This window comes from Podarcis cretensis (assembly GCF_951804945.1).
Source record: "Podarcis cretensis genome assembly, chromosome: 5".
Classification (NCBI taxonomy): Eukaryota; Metazoa; Chordata; class Lepidosauria; order Squamata; family Lacertidae; genus Podarcis; species Podarcis cretensis.
Window position 1 is genome coordinate 24,302,130 of NC_137174.1, and position 25,702 is coordinate 24,327,831.

The 25,702-nt window shown below is 44.1% G+C and overlaps 1 protein-coding gene across 20 annotated transcripts in view; it reads right to left on the reverse strand.

Annotated features, from left to right (window-relative positions):
* Nucleotides 1–25,222, reverse strand: part of LDB3 (LIM domain binding 3) — a 150,176-nt gene extending 124,954 nt beyond the window's left edge. For 18 of the 20 annotated variants that reach the window (XM_079975637.1, XM_079975634.1, XM_079975633.1 and 15 more), the window contains exon 1: nt 10,387–10,638. In XM_079975637.1, the coding sequence (XP_079831763.1) occupies nt 10,387–10,479 (93 nt within the window). In that variant the 5' untranslated portion in view covers nt 10,480–10,638. The other 2 variants (XM_079975642.1, XM_079975640.1) reach the window with 2 other exon arrangements.
* Nucleotides 25,223–25,702: the final 480 nt, after the last annotated feature.

The following is a 25,702-nucleotide window of genomic DNA, read 5'->3' on the forward strand; positions in this document are numbered from 1 at the left end:
TTTGTCCTCCCAAGTATGGCAAGATGACATAGCTCCATGATCACGAAAGGAAAAGTTATTTCCAGTTCTGCCAGCTGCCCCTTGCCAAACACACCAGTACTTGCAGAGGACCATGAATATGAATTACCATATTTTTCGCTCTATAAGACTCACTTTTTCCCTCCTAAAAAGTAAGGGGAAATGTGTGTGCATCTTATGGAGTATATGCAGGCTGCGCAGCTATCCCAGAAGCCAGAACAGCAAGAGGGATTGCTGCTTTCACTGCACAACGATCCCTCTTGCTGTTCTGGCTTCTGAGATTGAGAATATTTTTTTTCTTGTTTTCCTCCTCCAAAAATTAGGTGCGTCTTGTGGTCTGATGTGTCTTATAGAGTGAAAAATACGGTAAGTCAAAATGTATATAGGAAGCTGCCTTATGCAGAATTGGACCCTTGGTCCTTTTAACTTGTATTGTCCACACTGACAGACAGTGTTTCTCCCAGTTTTCAGAGTGCTGACATTTCCAGTCCACATGGAGATTTTGTCTGTGAAATGGCCCCAATCTCCCTTCCTCAGCAACCCAACAGACAGCCGGGGGGGGGGGGGGAGGGATAGATCCTTTTGACAGATGTCTGAAGTGGTAGCTTGCAAGGGGCTCCCACCACACACTCCTCCTTCCATTGCTCCATCTGCACACCCACACCCATTTACCCCCTCCTTGTTCTCCCTCCAGGCTCGTGCCTCCCATTAAATTATGTCATGAGCCATATGTTCCCCAGCTGTGCTCTACATGCCCATATTTCTGTAATAGCAAAATGAAGTATTGGTGCTTATAAAAGTGGTCAATGAGTGAGAGCCAAAGTGATCACTAGGGAAGTCTGGCAATACTTTCAATTTTTGCATGGATATTATTATTTAATGAAAGTTTCTGGATGTTGATGGAGCATGCAAGTTACAGGAAGCAAAAGAGGTCATTCTTGATGGCTCTATTCTGATCAGAGGCACTAGGAGAATGGAATTGATTTAATCCAGGTTCTTAGATGTTGCAAAGGAATTGATGGAGCGGGACTAACATACTCGGAATCCATACCCCCCCCCCAAAAAAAATATGGTTGCTCTTCTTCTTTTGAGGGATATTGTACTGTACTAAAAAATATAATAGAAGCACGGAGCATAAGAATAGTGGGAAGAAATCCATTTCTCACATGACAATACCCTAATGATTTGGGGAAGGGGAATACTGCTCAGTGAATAGCTTCCACAGCCTTAAATCATGTGAACTGCAATTTTTCTGGCATCATGTTCGCAGGGTTGACTGAAATTTTGTACAAGACAGCAGGGGGGGACACAGCGCCTAAGACTAAGAGCTACAAAGCTGCTTCTTCAAATCTTACCTCTGTCATTTCATTATGGGGCACTGGCACCACTTTCCCCTCCCACCAAATATCATAATTGCTCATGAAGATCTGCTGTCTCAATAGACAAGATGCTGTTTTTGCACTCATTCAATATCCTGTCTCTTGGCCTTTCAAATACTTGCAATTTCCCTCTTTGATAACCAGAAACTTTCCTGCAGTTGCTAATTAAAAAAATAAAATCAATGGATACTTAATGTCCATTTGTTTGTATGAACTGCCCTTTTACTTAAATATCTCCTGTGGTCAAGCTGAATGGGTTCATTGCTACTATATTTCTAAAGGCCAGAACAAAATGCCAGAGGCATCACCTTCACTCAAAGCATCCATGATAGAGTAACCCAGGCTGATTATGAGCAAGCCAAGCAATGTTATCCCACAATGAATTCTGAAAAGGCAATAGATAATAAAGAACATGTAACTGATACAAAAAATGGCAGGCGTGAAATACCTTTTTCAACTTAAACAATATTTATTTGCCACTATGCAATGCCTGCTGCTGGTGCAGGCATAGAAACACACATCATGATGCCAGATCTAACATCCAGAACCCTAGATGTTGCTGATAAAGACATCTGCCATTGCTGGGGTTCTAAATTCCAATCAGATTAAAAACTCTAGCTATACAAAAAAAAAACCACGTTGGCAGTGCACATTGTTGGCTTTAACCACCCACCCTGCCCTGCAAAAAGATGAAGCAGAGTCATTTTGGAAGGCAATATGCTTAAAATTCCCCAGGAAACAATAGCGGTGAAACCAAAAGTCTTTTTAAAAACAATCAGACTGCTGCTTCATTGCATACTAGCTCTGACATACACACCTGCCTAGGGGATGGAGAATGCTGCCTATTGATTCAGAAGGGCTTGCTCAAAACTCTGCCTCTGGGCCATTCGAGGCCCACCATGGAAAATTACTCGGCAACTAGCTTTCCTTGGGCCTACTTAGAGCAAGGTATTGGCCCATCACCTCTGAGCAAACAGAAGGGGAAGAAATGGAGGCAGTGAGAGATTTTACTTTCTTGGGCTCCATGATCACTGCAGATGGTGACAGCAGTCACAAAATTAAAAGATGCCTGCTTCTTGGGAGAAAAGCAATGACAAACCTATACAGCATCTTAAAAAGCAGAGACATCACCTTGCCAACAAAGGTCTGTATAGTTAAAGCTATGGTTTTCCCAGTAGTGGTGTATGGAAGTGAGAGCTGGACCATAAAGAAGGCTGACCGCCGAAGAATTGATGCTTTTGAATTATGGTGCTGGAGGAGACTCTTGAGAGTCCCATGGACTGCAAGAAGATCAAACCTCTCCATTCTGAAGGAAATCAGTCCTGAGTGGAAGGACAGATCCTGAAGCTGAGACTCCAGTACTTTGGCCACCTCATGAGAAGAGAAGACTTCCTGGAAAAGACCCTGATGTTGGGAAAGATGGAGGGCACAAGGAGAAGGGGATGACAGGGGATGAGATGGTTGGACAGTGTTCTCGAAGCTACCAGCATGAGTTTGACCAAACTGCGGGAGGCAGTGGAAGACCTGGCGTGCTCTGGTCCATGGGGTCACGAAGAGTCGGACACGACTAAATGACTAAACAAGAACAACAAGAAGCAATCTTTCTACTGTGGAAGGCCACATACCTTTGGGCATAAACTATGTGTGAGTACTGTAGTAGGAAGAGTCAGAACCAGGGGTGGGGGGTGCCAGAGACAATAGTGTTCTGCATTAACAGAAGAAAGACTATCCTGGAAGAATACTGATCTTGAAATTTTAAAAAGTTATTATTTTATCAAATACAATACCGCCCCTTCCAGTTGTTCTGAAACGAAAAGCAAAGAAGGAAAATATGGAGGAAAGGAAGAGAAAGGAAGGAACTCTGATGAGAGGAAAGAATGGGGCAGTCTCAGGAGATGTTGGGGGCTACATAAAATAGGCTACAGGATGCCCACCTGTGACTTAGACAAATGGTTGGCTACACTGAGATGGGGAAAGGACAGGCAGGCAGGATTCTTCTGATTTGGTTCAGAGGTTTATAATCTCTAGGGAGGCCCACCTTCTTATAGCACTGGGAAAGTTTTCAGATAAGATCATGGTCACCTGTCAAGGCCGCACACACCATTATTTTGGCTTCCTCCCCAACTTGGCAGCAAGCTCCACAAAGCAAGCTTGTGGAGGAGCCCACAGGGACGAAGGAGAAAGGCAACCGAGCTGTGTTTGTGGCCCTGTGTCAACAACACTGGGCTACAGAAAACACTGAAACTGCTTTTCACACCTGCTTGCAAGAAGAAGATATTCGGTTCCAGAATTTCAGGCGCTGGAAGCTGCAGGGTGACCTTAAAATCTCACACGCCTGCTTCTCTTTCCTCGCTGCCACCACTCAGCCACTTATTTTTAGATAAATGACAAGGCGTTAAGCACAATGCTCCATTTCATGGGAACACAAAGATATGCCTTCACCTGTCACCCTTCTGATTGACTGCGGCTCCTGTGCTGCATGCTTTTGAAGACGCAACAGAGATCAGATCACCTGGACCTCCCAGAAGGGAATAACTGAAAGTTCTGCCAGCCATCAATTAATTTCTGAGCTTTTGTTATTATTATTTTATGTTGGAAGCTATTTAGTTACGTTGGAAGCTATGTAGCTATTACATATTACGTAAGTGTTCAGTTACGTCGACATAAATATGGCAAATATCCAGGTCTTGTGTTTTATATGAGACCTTTTGTGTGAGGATATGTGATGCCAGTTGATAACTGATCTTTTTCAGTATTGCGGGTCTGTACAAATGTGCCAGTCTGAGAACGGCAAAGGCAGTTGTGGTACTTTGCAAATGGTTTGCTTCTGTCCCAAAGCGAGCTCTTTAAAAATGGGTCAGAAAGGGTTTTTAATGATATGGAGCCACTGGTCAAGGGACTGTATTATTGGGACTGTGCCATCACAAACACACAATTGTATCAATTCCTAGTTCAGTTTTGAAGCTGCTTCCCCCTCCCCCAAGGCGGTTTGGTTTTTTTAAAAAGAAATGAGGTAGAAATGTATAACTGAAACAACATACCTGTGGCAATATTATTATTTTTTAAATGGTTTGTTTGAAGCATGCATGGGGAAAGGGTTAAGACTGCTGGGTGAATTATCATTTGATATATTAGCATGTGCATCTGACATGCAAATTCCAAAGCCAGCAACAAGCCAGACTCACACCACAAAGTTAAGAACCCACTCTTGACTTAAGCCTTCTTACACCATATATTTTCTTCATCCTAATATTACCAGTTCTTTCCTGTAATGTGTAACTTGGATAAATGAATAATCATTTTTTAAAATTCCCCATACCAATGAACCACCACAAGATATATATATATACACACACATATGTAAGAACAGAAACCAGATCTTCCATTCTCACTGTTTAAAAATACCATGTAACCAACTAGACTCCTTGACATATCTGCATTTAGCCAAGATACTGAGTTTGAGTTGACATTTTGGTGATATGAACATTCCAGCTGTTGTGTTTGTGGTCTGGGTTCGCCCCATTCATACATGCTCAGTTGCTGCTACAGTCAATGAAGTATGAATATCCATGGAGCTTAATCTATGACACAACGGTTATGTCATTTACATTAAAAAAATATTTTTCTTCCTTGCCCCAAGAGTCTAAGGAGAGTAACCATTTTTCTCTCATTTATCTTTACAAAATTCTTGTGTGTTAAATCAGGCTGAAAGTGACTTATCCAAAGTGGCTGGGTTTGGACACAACACTAAAAAGTATGATTTAGAGTTGTGCTAAGGAGTCCTAGGTTTTTACACTTTCCATTCCCTTTTATCCTCTGGTTATAGCTGCAAGGAGGAGATTGGGAGCTTTTGCTTGTTTTTAACGAGCTACATTTTAGCACCATGTCCTAATCTAGACAAAGTGTAGCTAGCGTTAATTACAATTTATTGAAAAGAGCCGATTCAAAATGCAATTCATGAAGGTGGCTTGTTTCAATAAACAATGCTTAATATTAACCTCAGTTAACTGGTATGAATTAAAACAGAAGTGAAAGCTTCTGTTCTCCAACTCAGCCATGTCAGAGAAAGAAAGGAGAGAGGAAGTTCACAATCCCAAGTCTCGTTCTTATACTGTAATGATAAACCATGCATGGCCAAACTTGGGTCTCCAGCTGTTTTCAGACTACAACTCCCATCATCCCTAGCTAACAGGACCAGTAGTCAGGAATGATGGGATTTGTAGTCCAAAAACAGCTGGAGACCCAAGTTTGGGAAATGCTGATCTACAGGATGCCACATTAGCTACCCTTTGGTTTAGCACAACATTTGAATGAGGTAAATGAATCCATTGCAGAAGACGTATTCACACCTGGACCTCTTTTCTAAAGATGCCATGCTCTGCCCTGATGGTGATTTTTATATATCTATAAAGATGCCTACACGAGAGGCTACATGTACCTGGTGGTAAAAGTCCCACACAACTTACCGGTAAATTGTAAGAACTATTCCTGATACAGTGCCTAGGTGCCACTTTTATTTGTAATAAGGGTAATATAACAAACAGCCCATAAAACTTTATTCCTGACAAAAAGGAGCTTCTTGTCTGGTTTATGACGCTTTTATAGAGAGGACAGTATAAAAGTGAGATAGGACAGTATTGAAAATTACAGCTTTGTGTGATATCATCACTCAAATGGATAGCTGGTTGGATGTTCTGAGAGCAGCTTCTAGGTATCTCTTATTTCCTTATTCCCCATGAGCAAACAGTCAATTATCATGGCAAGAAAAAAGCTACAGGAAAGTTGAGACTCCCGAAAATACTCATAAAAAGATGAATAAATGCATATAAGAAATAGGAACAAAGTGAAAGGTTGAGATGCAATTTCCTAATAAAAGTGTTAAAACATGTATCTACAAAAATATTTTTTAAGTATATTCATGTTTGCAAATCAGTCTCAACAATGGATTCACTGTGTGTCATGAATAACAAATCCAGCTCTTGCTCTGTTGCTCAGATGCTGGTCTAGCATCATTTCTGGATTTGCCTTATCCTAACATGAAAGGGACGCAGGTGGCGCTGTGGGTTAAAGCCTCAGCGCCTAGGGCTTGCCGATCGAAAGGTCGGCGGTTCGAATCCCTGCGGCGGGGTGCGCTCCCGCTGCTCGGTCCCAGCGCCTGCCAACCTAGCAGTTCGAAAGCACCTCCGGGTGCAAGTAGATAAATAGGGACCGCCTACCAGTGGGAAGGTAAACGGCGTTTCTGTGTGCGGCTCTGGCTCTGGCTCTGGCTCTGGCCAGAGCAGCGATGTCACGCTGGCCACGTGACCCGGAAGTGTCTCCGGACAGCGCTGGCCCCTGGCCTCTTAAGTGAGATGGGCGCACAACCCCAGAGTCTGTCAAGGCTGGCCCGTACGGGCAGGGGTACCTTTACCTTTTTAACTTGAATACTAAAGCCAAGTTTAATTTTTCCTGACATTAGCAGAGCAATTTAGTGCTCAAATTTTGAAAAATACTAACCCCAAAACTTTCCACGGCAAATGCTAGGGCTGATCATACCCTCTATCTTGCAGATATTAATACACACAGCCATGAGAAGTCTGGCACCAACTGGTATCTGAAAACCACTTACTATGTTAATTTTTTGCCAATGTGAAATGACTACGGTGTTCTTGTCTGTATACACGTAGTTAATGAATACTCAAGACTGGATCCCTAACATACCCATGAACTGTAAAGCTCCAATAGGCTCTTCACAGATTTTGGGGGAACAAGGCATTTGTATTATTTATACATACACAAAATTATACACGCACGGAAGATAAGGAGTGACTCATGGGTGTCTATGTGCAATACAACTATTACTGGACTTTACCACTTCAAATAACAGATGGGGGCATAATATGTTTTAATGCTCTCCTTAAAAAAACAAAACCCCAAAATATCCTGTACCTAGAAAACTAACATGTCAGGAGAAACGTTCTAGCTGCTTCCCTGATATGCTAGCTTTGTATGTGGAGTGATACTTCTTTTTTTGCAATATATTGAAGCTTTCTAATCTGCAATCCCATAAATCACCTTCCACCTTTTCCTGCTCAATGCAATAAACTTCTATGGGGCATTTCCAGCTTCAGTAACTATCACCAGGGCCCCAAACTTGGAAGATCTACACCAGGGGTAGTCAACCGTTTTATACCTACCGCCCACTAATGCATCTTTCTTGATGGTAAAATTTCCTTACCGCCCACCAGTGCTTGATGGAGGGAGGATTCCGCTTGTGCTGTAGAACCCCGTACCGCCCACCAAGAATCCTGAAACACCCACTAGTGGGCAGTAGGGGCCAGGTTGACAACCCCTGATCTACACTGCAGCTCTGGATTTGGGTATGGATGTCACAACCACAGCCTAATCCTGTTAATACTTCTTTTCCCTTAGAATATTCTTACATAGTACTTTTCTCTCTGAGGAAGAAAAGCCAGGTAGAATAGAGAAGGGGGGAAATCATCTTACTTTGGAGTGAAATACCTTTCTGACCACTGCAAAACAGAGAATCATAAGCACAGTCTGGAATCTAGCCTCCTCCCGGCAGAAAGCCTCAAGGGTTTTAAATCCCACCATGAAGTTTTTCATGCACATTCCTCCATAGGTGCTCTTCAACAGAGCTAAAATGCCACAGGGACAGTATATGCACCTGGATCATTCAGAATCAAACATGAGAAGACTGGGATGGGAAGAAGCTTGGAAAACAGGAGAGGTGCCAAGCACACTGGAGAAGACATAGTAATTAAGAGCTTTTATAGTTTGTTGCTTAGACTACTTTAGTTCATTTTAGTGGTCTCCTGCACTCCAAACAACTACAAATCATTATTCATATTTCCCAAAGAAACATTGGGTGGCACCCAATTTTGCACAAGGGGGCTTCCCCCTCTTCCCTTCCCCCTGCTGCCACAGTGCCCCCCTCCCTCAAAATATGCTCCAGAGGGTCCCCAAACTATCCAGAATAATTTATGGGGGCTGCATGGGAGAAGTAAAGCATAGAGACTCCATTCTGCTGGAGAGCAGACACAGCTGGATTTCACAAATGGTTGAGGACCACATTGTATAGGGAAGGAAATTTAAACATCCATGCAGCCACACTTGTCTGGATATCTCTTTTATTTCCAGTTATCTATCTTGCTGCTACATCCAAAGCATTTAGAATACACATATTGATAATTCATTTTCTCTTAGGCCTACCCAGCTCACTTCTATGCATGGTAAAATTGCAAGTGGGCTTTTATCTCACACGCTTCTGCCCTGCTCCCCAAAGATGGAATTTATGCTTTATCGTGGATATTGAACCTGTAGTAGAAAGAAATTTCAGAGTCCAAGGTACAGTTACTCTTGTCTCCAGATAAATGAAGGCTCTCCTGGTTTGAGGTTCACTTCTGAGAGGAGGAGAGGAGAAGTGTTCAGACCTGAAGCCCACTCCTGATCTCACCACACAGAGAGTTGAGGTAGGCAAGTAACAGCTAAACAGCCCCATAGTCTTCAGCAGGATTTCTGTGGCCCGGTCTCAAGAGAAGTGGTTCATCTCTTTAACAGCCCTGTGGCTACAGGTGAAAAGTCAATCTGTGGCCTTTCCCAACCCACTTTCCTCTTGATCCTGCAGCTGACCCACTCCTCCAAGAAACCCTCTGCTGCAAGGAACACTACTCTCATGGTGCCCCACAGCAGGTGAGAGGGATGGGTGGCCTATGAGACCAGGTGCAGAACTGTAGCCTCTTCCATAGAGACAGGATGTTTGGGTCGGAACCTACAATGCAATTCTATACATGTCAACTCAAAGTAAGTCCTATTGTGTTCAATGGAGCCTACTATCCAAGTTGGTGGGTAAAGGATTACAAGTGGCCACCAAAATTTCTGAAATTTATGAGAAATTCTCATGTTCTGATTTTAGACTATTCAAATACATTGCAAATACTTTTTTTTTTTTTTTTGTTCTGTATGCTTCTAAATAATTGGAAGGTACATTTCAGGCAGCAGTCATAAATAAACCCAAGTACTTAACTCCAAAGTGTACATTCTTTGTGTCTAATTATATAGGTAAAAGGAAAATTGACTGCAAGCACCATTAGGGAGTCAGAGTTGTCCCCCGTCCCCCAATTATCTTGATCCTTTTAGGAAGTCCCTGAAATAGATGGCGCACTAACAGCAGGCCTTCCTCTGGTTAGGTCGCCAATAGTTCTTAAGGAAAGTGGAAGACTGGAATTGCAATAAATAGAATAGTCAAGGCTAATTGCACCAATTAAGGAATGCATTACTTGAAGCAGAAAATACCAGGTACCTTTTTAATGCAAGGCATTGTTTTTCACACCACAGAGGCCTACACTACTGGATTTAAGCTTATCCTATTAATTTGAAAAACTTTGCTGGAAAAGCACACCAGTGTCTTTTTCAGATGCTGAAAACGTTTCAGCTCTCTCTCTGGCACTGACAATTGCAAACCATTCTGGTAGCTTAACTATTTTATCTGAACGCAGGAAAGGAGGAGATAAGCCTTACCAGGATGAGATACAAGGGGAATAAAAATAAAAGCTTGGTGTGATTGTTATTATATTTTATGGGTAAGTCATCCGGTTTGCTAATACTCAGCTCCACCCACCCCTTGTCGATGTGGGCTTTTAGTTTGCAGAGCATGGGCAATGTTATGCAAAACAGAGTCTCTTTATCGCCAGTTCAGAAACACTTTTGCAGACAGAAACATTTGTGGGGAGAGGAAGAGAGAAGATCCGCTGCTAAAATATGCTTGTTCATATTTTCTCTGAATCAGAGAAGGCGCAAATGCAGCACACAATTTTTTTTTTTTTGGGGGGGGGAGGGGTAGCACTGTATTAATGCTATCTTCATAGACACCCCCTCCCATTTTAAACCAAATACAATCTCCCTCTCTCTCATATCTGCCCAGGTCAGATCACACCATTACAAGCAGGTTTGCAAATCTCGAGAGGTATTTTGAATTGTTAGCACTTACTCTGGAGATGGTCAGAGGCATATTGAAGTCCTTGCCCCCTTGCAGTCGGAACCCCCATGGTCCGGGTCCGTTGAGAGTCACGCTGTAAGACATATTATCTCTCTTTTACGCCAGGAACCCCAGAAGCTCTGCGAAACAGAGGGAGGGGGGGGGACACAGGTGGGTATTTTGGTTTTTAAAAAAGGAGGTATTCTTTTCTCTCTCTCTCTCTCTCTTTCAATTTAAAGCAGAAAAATAAAGATCTTTTTTGTCTCTTGCCTGGTCAGTCCTGCCGAAGTGTCACCTAAGAATAGATAGGAGTTATAATGCGGATACTGATATCCCTGATGAGGGAGCCCATAAAAGGCTTGTAACCAAACACCGGCTATGCAAAACCTCTGTGACTCAGAGGTCTAATATAGTCCCCCCCTGGGAGGTTAGCAGACCTTTCCAGACTCCTCAGGTCCCCTCGTCAGACTCCAAGCCACTTTTCTAAGATAATGAAGAGGATGTCGTTTTTAAGCGTGTCAGCTGCTTAAAAAACAGCCACATTAAAAGGAACCTCTGGCCTATATACTCACTTGTAAATAGCATCGTTTGCAAGGCTTCCCTGGCGTACAGTCCCTGACCTATGTCAAATGTGTTTCTGTGACTGTGTGAAAGAGAGAGCATTAAATGTACCATTGTGTGATTCTGTTTTCATACGACTAGGGTTTCTGGAAAGTGAGGAGAAGCAATAAAGGGGAAGGAAGAGGGACTGCACCCCTGTTTTAAAATGTGCCGTGCTTGAAATGTTAAGGCTGCACAACCTTAGGAGTTTGCCCCCTGGCTTGGGAAGCCAGGCCTCAGGATATTTTGGTGCCTGAACTGAGCAGCCAGTGGTGTTCCCCTGCCCCAAACCAAGGGGTATATAGCCCCTAAGTCAGTCAAGGCATTGTGTCAATAGAGGCAGATAAATACACCAAGCCCCTATCCCTGGTCAAACAAACAAACAAACAAACAAACAAACAAACAACCCACCATCAGCAACAAATTGAATAACTATTTCCTTCCCTTTTGTGACAGCCTCAGACAGCTGCCTGAGGTAATAATGTGAAGGAGATTATGCGTTGAAATATTTTAGTTGATATTTTAGAATGTAAAATGCTATTTTATTTATTGATTTGTTTTACCTTGTGGGCTTGTAGCCGAATAAAGTATTATCTATCTATCTGCCTGAGGTAACTTCTTCCCTCTGAGGTTTGACCCTCCTTGAAGGCCTCATTCTCTTCAACGTTCATGCAGAGCCTTCTTAGATACTGGAGGAAAATGGAACAGGCCTCCATCATGTTGCACACTGTGTGTGCATCAGGGACCTCTTGTGTTTAGCACCCTGGCCATAGGCTCCATATTTATTGTGTTTATATTCCACGTTTTCTCTAAGGAGCTCCAGGTGGCATACATGGTTCACCCCTTCTCATTTAATCCCCACAGCAACCCTGTAGGATAGATTGAGGCTGAGCATCAATGGCCGGCCCCAAGGTCACTCAGTGGCCATCATGGCTGAGTGGAGATTTGAACCCTGGTCTCCAAGGCCCAAGTCCAACACTCTAACCACTACACCACACTTGCTTTCATCTGCACCATATATTTAAAGCACATAACTTTCCCCCAAAGAATCCTGGGAGCCATCGTTTGCGCCTCACAGGGCTAAAATTCCCAGCACCCTTAAAGTTTCTTTAAACGTGCTTTAAATCTATAGTGTAGTTGTGACCTTTTTTATATACAGAAGGTTTTCTTTCTCCTGTAACACACCGGAATGAATGCATCTTGGGACAGAACAGTCCTGAAAAACCTGCCCACTACCAAACCAAATGCAACCCAGCAGCCAGGTTCCAGAGGTGCAGGGACTGGTGTAGCGCATGATGCCATGCACAAAACATCCCAGTGTCACGTCAGGATCTCAGGGGAGCCAGGAATGTGGCTCCAATGGCCTGAAGCTCCTGCTGCTGCTGCTGTTGCTGCTGCCGCTACCTGCCGGGGGCTGCTTCCTCCCTCCTTCCCCTCCATGGCAGGAGGAGGAGTTGGCTATTGAAGCTGCTCCATGCTCGGCCCTGATTTTTTGGAACATTGGGGGGCCAAAAGGGATGGGCCCCCAGGAGTTGGCGCCCCTGCCAGGTACAATGGCCTACCAAAGCTTTGATAAACCTCCTGGTTTTATTGCAAAAACAAGGGTTGTCTAGCAAGCACTTGTCAGACAGGAATGTTCAACAGCTCTCTGTGTGTGCGCCCCAAATAAAAAGATAAATTGGGGTGGTGTGCAGCAGATTTCCATGTCCCTAAGTTTAATCACACCATGTCGAGGCAGATCAGGGAGTCCCCAACCTTCTGAGTAGCTCCATTGCTGGTTCCCCCTCCCCCCCAAAATACACTACCTTCCACTGTCTTTTTCCGTTTTGAGTGGGGAAACACCCAAATCTTGGAGGAGAGGGGATGGAGAGGGAAGGGGTGGAAAGTGGGGAGAGACTTTTTTCATTCTGATGGGCAGGTCTAGATTTTAATCACAGTGAATTATTTCACCAGGGCACTCAGTGATGTGGGAGGAGGATGTTGAAGCAAATAAAGTGTTGTTTTCAAATGGGTTGTCATTGGCCTTCGATTTTTGGCTGTGAGAGCAGAGCTTAAGGGGTGGCGTTAGACTTCTTTCCCAATCATTCTTTTCCCTAACATTTTTTTAAAAAATCAGCGATCTTTTTCTTCTAGTTAGAACTTTATAGCCTCACCATCTAAATCAGCCAAGTCACTTCTGGCTGCCTAAATTCAGCTAAGATGGCCAAGGATCAGGTCATGACCTCACATCTCTTAAAAGCTCTATTCACGTCATTTGGCTGCATACAAAAATAATTAACCTTATCTGTCTAGTTTCTCCTTTCTCCCTTTTTCCTACTTGCCAAGGAACCTGTGTGTTTCACCTAAGGATAGGGGCAGATTTGAGTAACAGCAGTTCTTTTGTATTTTCCGTGTTTCACCTTCCCAGCAAGTCTTGGTGCAATCAGATACCTTATTTGCATGTCTGCTGCCTCCTCCATCTTAAGAGTCTTCCATTTAAATAATAATGATAATAATAATAATAATCATCATCATCATCATCATCCAGACTTAGGAAGAGTTCTGTAGAACTTAGAAAGCTTACACAAACCTTGTGAAATTTGGGTTGGGCTAATAGAGGTATTGCCTAGAATAGATTTGGTATTTTTCTTATGGGACAAACAACACAGCTATCATCCCTCTTAAAAAAATCAAAAAATCAAAAAATCTGCAGAGTGTTTTTGCAAACCTGTCACAGAAGACTACCAAACAGTTCTCTGCAACTCCCTACAGCCTTGATGTAACAGGGCTTCATTACACAGAACAATTCCCAATAGATCACTCTGAGCAGCTGCAAAAAAAGTTAAGACTTCTTTCCTGCCATCCCCTGCTCTTTAGATCCTTGTCTATCCTGGCTTATTAGAGCTAGATGGAGTGGCTTGGCTGATTGCTAGTAAAAAACAAGAAGACTTGGCATCATAGGGTGTTACCCTTTGCCCTTAAAGAGGCAGTTGTGTATCCACTTCTTTAGAAGCCTACTCTAGACCCAATGGTACATAATAGGTAAAAGGTTAAGGACCCCTGGACAGTTAAATGCAGTCAAAGGCAACTATGGGGTTGCGGTGCTCATCTCGCTTTCTGGCCGAGGGAGGTGGCATTTGTTCACAGACAGTTTTCTGGGTCATGTGGCCAGCATGACTAAACCACTTCTGGCACAACGGAACACCGTGACGGAAACCAGAGCGCACGGAAACACCATTTACCTTCCCGCCTCAGCAGTACCTATTTATCTACTTGCACTGGCGTGCTTTTGAACTGCTAGGTTGGCAGGAGCTGGGACAGGGCAACGGGAGCTCACTCCGTTGCGGGGATTTGAACCACCGCCCTTCCGATCGGCAAGCCCAAGAGGCTCAGTGGTGCATAATAACTATAAACCAATTGCCAAGCCAATTGCCAACACTCCTTTCTTGACAAAGCTGGTGGAGAGATGATGGTTGTGGAGCAACCGTAGGTATTCCTGGATGAGACTGTTTAATTGGATCCACTACAATCTGGGTTTATAGCTGGTTTTGGAACTGAATCTACCTTGCTCTCCCTGAGAGTTGATCTTTATTGTGAGAGAGATGACCTAGTTACTTATCCTTGATCTCTCAGCAACTTTCAATACCATTGATCCCATGATAGGCATCCTCCTAGGTCAAGTCTGTGGGATGGGTATCGGAAGCACTGTCTTATGGTCATTCCATTCATATCTTCAGGCCGCGCGCAGAGAGTATCACTGGAGAGTACTCATTGCAAGTTTTAGATCAAGGTTTCATCAGTATACTGACGATACACATCTCTATTAACATATGAACCAGGAGAGGTTGTGAAAGCTTTGGATTATTGGCTGAATGCAGTGGTGGATGGGGACTCGGCTACATTAGTAAAAAAGCAATGATTCAACTGCACTATAAACATGCAACACCAGATGGCGCTAGAGAGCAGAAATTTTTTTTTAAACATGGTTTTCCATAGGGGTTTTCTTCCTTTTGTTATAACGATATGATTTCTGACTTATTTATAGTGGTTTTCCCCCTGTGTGTAGACCACCCTGTGTTTGAATCCTGGGAAGATAGAGGCTCTATGGGTGGGTAGTTCTCATGTCCGAGATATATGCAGGTTACTTGTTCAGCATGGGGTCGCACTCCCTCTGAAGGAGCAAGTGCGTCGCTATAGACCCAAGTGTCCTTTGTTATTTTGAGTACCTTTTGCCAGCTCCATCTGGCTCACCAACTATGGCTGTTCCTGGAGCTAACAATAGCATGACCACTGCAGTCCATTAACTGGTAACCTTGAGACTAGATTACTGCAACGCTCTCTATGTGGGGCTGCAGTTTACGTCCAGGTTATGTTAGTGACTGCCTGAACACTTGTATCCCAGCTGGATTACTGAGATCTGCAGGTGTGCAGCTGGTTATCCCCTGAGTTGGTGAAGCTCATCTGGTAATAAGAAACAGAACATTTAGTTTTATTGGTACAGTCCTATGGAATGCTTTGCCAACAGAGATTCAGCAGGCACTTTCTGCTTTAAGCTTTAAAACTTTTCTAGGCTGCCAAGTGTATACCGGCAGCGACCATTTTAGGCACATCCAACTGACACACAATCACTGATGCATGGGTCCTTTCGGACCCTGAAGAGGGCGCAATGGGGACAGGGTATAATGGGGAAGGGGCTGCTTATGCATGCTTTGCTGATGTGAGCAAGGGCTTGGGAACAGAACCCTCGTGTAAAAAGGTCACCGCCTGTACTGGCAGTTAAGAAAATATCCTGCTATAATAGTTGATCTCTAATTTCAAATTTTATATTGTTTTCTGCTGCATGATTTTATGTATTATTGCTGTGAACAACTCTAATTTCCCTATGACTAGCCATATCAAAATATTTTAAATAATTCAAAACAGTGCCATAGAGCAAGTCCTAAAATGGATTCTGAACTGTAGTTGATGAAATGCATCTCATGTGGTTCACCATTGTTTTAACTGTTGTCCTTTCCACACCATCGGATTCCCAATAAACTCAAAAGCTAATTATTCACTAGAGATAAATCATTATTGAGCAACAATTTCTTCTTCTTCATGTTCTCTTCTGTGCATTTTCGCTAAAATAATTTTAGCTATAATCTTTGCAGGTGAAGGAGGAATCTGTCAGGGATTGTTTTAGCTTTGCTTTGCTTATGGTGCTCTGTGAAGAGCTAGGCATGCTCTCGATGCTATATAAGGGAACAGGAATGCTGCAGACGTTTGGACTGAGAGTCTTGCCCAAGGCCACTGTTGGGTGAGTTTGCATCAGAGATGCAAGTAGCCTTCTAAAAGTATGTAGGTACCTGGAAGCTCACACTGTCCCACAAGGTGGAGTTCTAGTTCTTCGACGATGACCCTATCTCCACAGACTTCAGTTTCACATTTCCCTTAAACAAAGGAACAGTCGCTCTCCCTTCAAATAGCAAGGACACCGAGCCAGAAAAAGAAGGTCAAAGGCTTTGGAAGCAGTATTTGTTGAAATCATTTCAGGGAACAGGATGAGATTCTCTCTCAAAGATAGATACCAAAATGACCAAAGTTCACAAAGCCTCAGTGAATTCTGCCCTTTAGTTGATTGCTAAAAACAGTCCTATGAAGGGAGGTGTTGCTAGAATGCGAACAGCAGCACTGTCCCAATTATATGCCTGGCATGCGAGGGAAGGAACGAACACCTCAAGGTAGTGGCTCAGAATAGGAACACCATCATGCTTCGACAACTAATGTCAAATCCGTTGCCATGCTGGAAACAATTCATAATGAAACAGGATAGGGAGTTGTCGTACCTCTGCTCAGGTTAGTCATCGCTCTCCTGGAAGTTTTACAGCTGAATTATAAGACATAGTACTAGTATGAATAGATTATTAGCAGAAATGGTGGTGGCAGGGTAAGAGAGATTGTTGTTGTTGTTGTTGTTAATAATAATAATAATAATAATAATTTAATCTTTATACTTGCAGGTCTCAGGGCGGTTACAACACAAAATCACAATATAAAAACACAAAAGACATAATAAAAACAAAAACAACCCAATAACACCTCCCCAACCCACATTTTTAAAGGGCATTGGATGTCAATTCACCAAAGGCCTGGTTAAAGAGGAACGTTTTTGCCTGGCGCCTAAAGGTGTATAATGAAGGTGCCAGGCGAACTTCGCTGGGGAGAGCATTCCACAGACAGGGAGCCATTGCAGAGAAGGCCCGTTCTCGTGATGTCACCCTCTGGACTTCTCGTGGAGAAGCCACACAAAGAAGGGCCTCAGAAGATGAACTCAGGGTCTGGGTAGGTTCATATGAACAGAGGCGGTCCTTGAGGTGTTGCAGTCCTGAGCCGTTGATAACTTCATTACAAAGTTTGGAGGAGATAAAGTGCAGGATTTGGTTTCGGGAGCAAAATTTAGCTTCCTAACAATTTCAGCTTTCGCTTTCTTTTTTTGAAAGCTCACAGAGACCGAAGGCCACCTTAGGCCAGCTGATTCTGGATGTCATGCAAAGGCAAAAACTTGTTAAGACACCGAGTTCATTATTGTTGTATTTTTACTGCTGGGGAGGGAGAGGGGCACTTGTGAGGTGTTCTACCTCAGGTGTCACAATAGCTTTACCAGCCTGGGATACTTAACTCTGTGTGTCTCTGTGGTGCGTGTCATTTGCTGTTCCACACCAGGCAGCAAAATGTCCCCAGCTGGTCCTGCTCTTCCAGTTGTAGGACTTCCATAAACCAGAAGTGTTTCTGATTGAGATTCACAGTGACAAGGCGTAAAGTGCCCTACTTAGCTCTTTGTTCTGCAGCAAGAATGGTGTGGCAGGGAGCAAATGCCACAGCCACCCCTCACATCACTTTCTGTAGCTGCTAGCAGCTTTGGGCTTGATACGCCTTGGCTGGCTGCCTTATGAAAAGCCAGCTACAGGTTACGAAGACCACACATCCCAGGTTTCCTAACAGGAGAGGAACTATCTCTTTCATCATGGCAACGCCTCCTGTCACCTTGCTTTCCCTCTTGGTCAGTGTTAACTTTGGCTCTGCTGCCCACGCAACAGGGGGCACTGTTGTCCCAGCAGATGTCATCGTGCATCACATGTCCTGGTAATTTGTGAGGGTGTTCCATCATCAGCCTGGATCACGGTGCCGTCATTAAACAACACACAGTCTCCATTTTAAGGTGTGTCCCCTACTGCCAGCGCTGCTGACTATTAGGTTTTTGTTTTCAAGCGTGTGACGGGTTTCAGGGTTTGGTAGGCAATCTTTAAAATGCCACTATAATTTGAAGAGAGCACATCTGGGAAAGCACCTCTGAAACAACACCTCATATGTGTATTAAATGCACAGCTTCCCAGAGAAACTTGCTGAATGTAGATACCTTCTTGACCGACTCATTCCTCCATCAGCAGCCCCTACGCCATATCGCGAGGCTCCCACACCCAATCCCCTTCAGTGGCAGAATGTTTTTATAAAGAGGTGAACAGGACTGCAGAGGGAAGGAGGAGATGGAAAATCTCCATCTCACAAATGTAAGCTTTATTCTATTCATGGAAGGAAAGTTAGGATCCAAAGCGTTACCTTTAAAACAAACAAACCATCACTGTACAGCTCCTAAGTTCATACAGCCCTCATCCACAGAAGCTACACCCTGACCTGCTCAAAATTTAATGCTCATTGGTAAACTCTGTACTTTTTTCTAGAAAAAAAAGGTGCCAGAACTCACCATGACCTCCCTTGTTCTCTTTTAATGGCAATGGCACCTACCTGAGAGGTGCCAGAACTGAGTTCTGGTGCATTCTGGCTGCATAAACTATGTTAGAAGTCGACCGATTTCATTACTTTTCTTCCTAATATTAGGTGCTTCATTTTGAATGATATGTCAGATTTATGGGAACATAAGAGAAATGGAAAGTTGTACACACTGTCTGGTTACACAGATTTCTCTTTTCTTGTGCATAGATATGTTTTTAAATGGAAACAAGAATTCTGTTTCGGGAGGTTTATTGCTTAGCTTCCTTCTGAAGCCATGATCTTTTATAGGGGCAATAACACTAGATCTGCCACAGATACTCCAGGTCACAAATATAAGCTATTTACTTCAAATGCAAAATAATCAAAAGGACCAGATGCAGTTAGGAGAACAAGGATACCCTAATCCTTTAATGCCGTTTGACAGATACAAATAGGACATCACTACTGAGCTTTGTCATAAGATCAAAAGCTTTTGCCAGGTGTTTTAAAAAAGCAAGGTCTTTTCTGCCAAGAACCCATCCATAAAAATTTAAATGCAGCTTGACAATGGCGACGGCTTTGGGTCCTTAAATAATACTGACATTGTCCCATTAGATCACTGCCTGGCAGGAAGTCATAGCAGTGCGTCACTTTACACTGGATTTCAAATGGGAGCTAGCAGTGATACAAGAAATGATTCGGAGTCCAATCCCGCGGTTGTTAGAAGAAGGGGAACCACAAGATGATGAAACTGAAATGATGAAATTTCCTTTGACCCGAGTGAAAGGTGGACGGGCATCAAGCTAAACAACTTGTACCAGCAGCTTCTGATCTCCTCTTGCTCTTTGGCAGCACGTAGACATGTTAGCACTTACAATGATACAAAGAGGAAGAAATGCAATCGCCCAGTCCAGGCATATAGCCAGTTTAGAGTGTGTGCACAGAGGGAGGGAGGAAAGGAAGGGAGGTACATTGGGGCAGCAGCATTAGTCAAGGCAAAACGAGGGAAAGCAAAATAGAAGGAGTCAAAGAAGCTTCATTTAAATTTCCCAAGTACCTTTTAACGTTTTAGAAAGTGAACCTGGAACCCTAAGAGCTAAGTGCCCAGTCATCTCAACACTTTTGGCCAAAGCACCGGAGAGTCACAGGTTATTTCTTCCCGGCAGACCCGGCTACTGTGCAATTAAGGGTGAAACGAGGCAAGGAGAGATGACCTTTGCTCCACATTAGATGCCCTAGATGCTTCAGGCCTGACTACACTGCAGGGGCAGTAAACGTGTCACCTGCAGGGTCATGTAAGGTTCTTTAAAAAATAGTAAAGGAGAGTGGGCGGGGTCAACTTTGAATGCTGGGAGGCGAATGGTAATAGCTCAGAGGGAGAGCATCAGCTTCCCCAGGTAGGACTGGTGAGAGGGGGGCAGGAGTCCCCTGCCCCAAACCCTGGAGGCTGCTTCTGGTCATCATTGACAATCCTGAGCTAGATGGCGCAATGGTCCGACTCAGTATAAGGCAGATTCTATGAATTAGGGACTACAGCATGTAGGGAGGTGAGATGTAACCCTTGCCCCCCCCCAACCTTCAATCATGATCAGAACTTCTCCCCCCCCCCATACCCTCCTATTGGAGCAGAAAAGCCCAGAGCTGGGTGATGTAGTAATATATCGTCCAAAGTCCACATTTAAACCCCTCAAATCATGATGTGTGTGTCTGTGTGCCATGCAAAAAATCACAATGTGGGAAAAGCCGTGAAGCCAATCAACGCCTCTCCACAGTTCCATCCTTATTTCAGACATTGTGATATATCACGACGTTGAAAACTAGGTATCGCCCAGCCCTACTATTTGCCTCTACATACATAGTTCTTAAGAGAAAGAGACATACATGTTACAAAATTAAAACTGGTTCCTGTGCTGCAGGCTGGAGTTAGAGGCAGGTGCTGGGTGCAAAAAGATTGAAGATGTGTAGTCTAAGGGATGTGGCTGAAGAGCTGCCACCCACGAAGAACAGCCCAAGTTAGACCAACACGCTGCTATTTACAAAAAGAGCAGAAATGCAAGTATCCCTGATGGAGATAAAGTTCAGGATTTTTGCTTTAAAAAGTCAAACACAGTTATGTTCCCACGAGCCCTCAGGTCACTTATTTTTAGTAGTTCAACAATGGAGTGAAGCTATTTATTAGATTTTGTTTCAATGATGTTTTTTCCTTGAGCTGGTTTTTATGGATATTTATTTGGATTTTTAAATTTTTATTATAAGCAGCTGGAGGCTAAGTGCAGATGGGCATGTGGAGGTGGGGGAAAGGCCATCCTATGGGAGATGAACCACCAGACCCAAAGCCCTGCCAGGCTCATAGGCACCTCAGGGGTCATCTAGTCCAGTGTTTCCCAACCTTGTGTCTCCAGCTGTTTTTGAACTACAACTCCCATCATCCCTGACTAGCAAGACCAGTGGCAAGGGATGATGGGAATTGTAGTCCAAAAACAGCTGGAGGCACAAGGTTGGGAAACACTGATCTAGTCCAACCTTCTGCAATGCAGGTATCTTTTGCCCAACATGGGGCTCAAACCCACAACCCTGAGTTTAAGAGTTTCATGCTTTTCCAGCTGAGCTATCCCAGCAGCCATTTTCCTCCCACTGAGAGGAAAAACAGTACCGGTACATTGGTCCCAAGGTTCATGTCCATTTCTTCCCCATTGCCATGGAAATAGGAGGGTTTTGGGTCCACCGCCAACATGAACCCAGAATACCAGCTTTTTACTTCCTCCACCAGATCACCAACAGCAGAGGAGCAACAACAATGGACCTGACCACAGAGACAAGCACGAGGTGTCCGAAAGGGAACTTCCCACTATCAATGGAGACAGAGCTTTGCAACAAAATTCCTCTGGCTCCTGGGACATCTTCCCAGAGACCATAGAATTGAAGCTGTAGTTCAACTTCCGGATGGCCAAAAGTTGCTAACACAAGGCATATCCACCTCTCTCTCTCTCTCTCTCTCTCTCTCTCTCTCTCTCTCACACACACACACACACACACTTATGTAACTGTTTAATTCTTCAAAGAATCCTGGTTCTAGTTTGGCAAGGCTGCTGGGAATTTTGTTAGAGATCATCCCCAGAGACTACAGTTCCCAGGGTTCTCTGCGGCTACAGAGGAACTTCCAAGCCAGTTTAGGCCTGTAATATAGGAGCCCTTGATGGACCCCCCCCCCCCCACCAACACAACCCCCCCCCCCCCACTTTTGCCTGTTGGATTTTGGATTTCAGAGCAAAGCTGACCATTTGAAAGCAAAACGTTTTCCTCGGAATAAAATCCAACAGCAGCTGTTTAAGAGGTCAGCAGTTTTAGGCTGCTAAATTGAGACTTGTTAGCACCACAAAAAAACTGGAAAGCATTTCTGTACGGTGCCAGCATGTAACTCAGCTACTAAAGAGGCAAGGTTGGGTTGGGCTGGTCTCTCCAATGTGCCGTAAGAGAAGCTTTTTTTGTTTTGTTACTAAGCCTGAGCAAAATAGTGTGAGATTGATTTATTCATTTCTTGTACTGTATAGTTCAGGGGTCAGCAAACTTTTTCAGCAGGGGGCTGGTCCACTGTCCCTCAGACTTTGTGGGGGGCTGGACTATATTTTTTTGGGGGGAAATGAACAAATTCCTATGCCCCACAAATAATCCAGAGATGCATTTTAAATAAAAGCACACATTCTACTCATGTAAAAACAACCAGGCAGGCCCCACAAATAACCCAGATATGCATTTTAAATAAAAGGGTACATTCTACTCATGTAAAAACATGCTGATTCCCGGACCATCCGCAGGCCGAATCTGGCCCCTGAGCCTTAGTTTGCCTACCCATGGATTGCTAGAGGTTCCCTGCACCTGGGCTATTTACCTTTCAGAGGCACATGATGCCATCAACCACATGCTGATGACTACATTTCCTCTGCGGGTGGGGGCAGAGGGGTTTAAGTGGGTGGGTCCAAAAGCCAACCCTTTTCTCTCTTGCCTTAGCCTTCCCCAGCCAGCTGGCTGCTGGGGGAAGGGACCTACTGCTCTTGCCAGAGACCTGGCCTGAGGACTTGCAGAAGGCTTCTGAAATTATGCCAAGGACCAAATGTGGATTTAGGCTTGCAGGTGGCCCACCCTAGGGACAACTGGGAGAGATTGTCTCAGGATCCGGAGTGCATTGTTATCAATATGCTGATGACCTGCATACCAAGGAAGCTGTTGGCTTAATCACCACCATCACCACAATTTTATTATTTATGTGCAATTAGTTATATGGGCTGGGTAAGGGCTAATAAACTGAGACTTAACCAAAACAAGACAGGGGTGCTTTAGCTCAGGAAAGTGATGGACTCCAGAACAGAGGTCCAACCAGTTCTCGATGGGGTGGTAGTCCCCCTGACGAATCAGGTCCACAGGTTGTCGGTATTCCTGGATTCAGCCTCACCCCTAGGTGCCCATGTGCCAATGGTCAAGAGCAGGCTTCCTCAACCTCGGCCCTCCAGATGTTTTGAGATTACAGTTCCCATCATCCCTGGTCCTGCTAACTAGGGATCATGGGAGTTGTAGGCCAAAAAACATCTGGAGGGCCGAGGTTGAGGAAGCCTGGTCAAGAGTGTCTCAGCCCAGCTTTGACCAGTGTGCAGGCTGCTACTGTTGAGGTCAGATCTGGTCATGGAAACAGACATGTCCAATTGCAGCTGGACTTGGTAACTACCATGGACCAACCTTTGAAGAGGCTTCAAAACCCTCAGAATGCAGCAGTAAGGATGTTCATGGGCACTTGCCATAGGATCAGATTACATCTGACCTACAACAGCTGCATGGTTTGCCATTTGTTTCCAGGCAAAATTTGGAGTGGTGTTTCTTTATCTGTAAATCCCTAAAGGACTTGGGTCCAAGATTCCAGGGGAACCTCTTCCTCCCATACTCATTATGATGTAGCAGGGAGGACATTTTCAGACAAATCTGATGTTGTTCTTCTAGTCAAGTTCCCTCTTATTGCTATATTTAATTTGTGGCTCTTAAATTACGGTTTTAATTGCTATAATCTGCCTCGTGTAACAAAAGTGTATTAGAAAAGGTGGCCATAACTTTTTATGTAAGTAAGTAAATAAAATAGAATGGTACATTCAAATAATCAGAAAAGAGATGTAACAAAGTGTGAAATGTTTAGTATTTATTCTCCTTTGGTGTGAAACTTCATGCAAACTTTTTTGTTTTAAAATGAATATCTTATTACAGCAAGAAGACATTATTCTGAGAATCAAGAATTGTCAGCTAGAGGTGAACTTTAAAGTTTAGAAGTAAATCTGTGGAACTACTGTCAATATCCTACTTCTCGGTTTGAGTATCAGTTCTGCTGAGATGCCTATTAAGCGTATTGTTTGAACTTTGAAATCTGAGTTGTGACATGGTGGGTGGGGGGCAAACAAATCATCTGGCTGAACTGCAAAGAAACCAGTGCAGCACAACTAATTGTTTAAAAGTGTTTTAAAATGGCAATTCTGTGCACACTTACTTGGGAGTAGGCCTCACTGGCAGGCTGGATTTCTGAGTAAAAATATGCAGGTTGTCAAAGGCCATGCTGAGTCATCAATAGTTTCAGAGTGCTTTTCTACAGAATATTGTAATCCTTATTTTAATCTGAACTGAACAAGGGCTTTCCACTTAAAAAATCAAGGAAAGGAAACTACAGTACATACATTAGTGGTTTGACAAGCCGCAAGAGACTGGCCTGAGCCTTTTTGCACCCATGTCTCTTAACCAGCAGCTTATGTGAGGGGTAAAGGAGACGGGAGGTGGGGGAAAGTATGATAAATATATAATGTGGCTTTGGATATGGGAGCCATGCGGTGGAAGAAGCCGGTGGACTCTGGGCTGTATTAGCAGCTCTGGCTGGGTGGCGGGTCACCCTTGTGGTTTGCAAACCAGAAAGGTGGGGTAGCAGAGGAGGAAGAATAATAAAGAAAAGGCTGATCCGGTGTGATTAGTGAGCAAACGGCCTGCAGCAAATCCCATCTGGCACATCCGTTTGATTAATAGCCCAACAGGCGCAAGCAAGAAACGCAGACAACAGGACAAGCAGCCTCAGTAAAGAAAACGAGCGTGGAGTGGGGAGTGGGAAGAAATGAGGGGCAACTCTCAGAGAGGAAAGGAGCAATCCTAGAATTGTAGAGTTGGAAGGGATCCCCGGGGTCATCTAGTCCAACCCCCGGCAAGGCTGGAATCTTTTTGCCCAGCGTGGGGCTCGAACCCACGACCCTGAGATTAACATGCAGTCAAGTTGCAAGGTAGGACAGAAGAAGGTTAGTGCAGCTAGACAGGTGACAAGGAAGGAGCTGGAGACCAGCCGGTCGCCTCTACCTGGGAGCAGCTCTGCAGATCCGCGCGGGGCTTCGCGTGGTGCCTCCTCCGGATTCCTCCAGCTGCACATTTATTAGTTGATCTCTGCCATCCCCGGTGACGCTGCCCACTCCAGAGCGGCGGCGGGAGGAGGTGGAATTCCTTAAGGTGGATCCCTTAAAGCTACAGCTGGCCACTGACTTGCATCTTTCTTTCTTTCTTTCTTTCTTTCTTTCTTTCTTTCTTTCCCTGACTTTATCCAGCTTGCTGCATTTCTCGTGCTGGAAAGGAAAACGACAACAGCAAAATTAGTTTCTGCACCCCAGGCAGCCAAAAATTCCAAGTAGCAACACTACATCGGAAAATAAACATTCGGTATTAGATGCTTTTAACTCCGCCAAAAGAACAAGGGGAGAAAAGGGGAGTTCGGCAAAACTTAAAAGTAAATAAAAACGAATCGCTCAGCTGATAATGGATGAATGGGAAGAGACGGCAGAGGGCTCTCTCCGTTGGCTAAAATGGAGCTATTTACATGAATAGAATCAGCCACTGAACACTGACACATTGTGCTGTTGTTTGCTTTCAAATGGCAAATAAGAATGCAGATGAGTCGCCCTGTGTGATTTCTGTGATTCAGCACAGAAAGGGAACC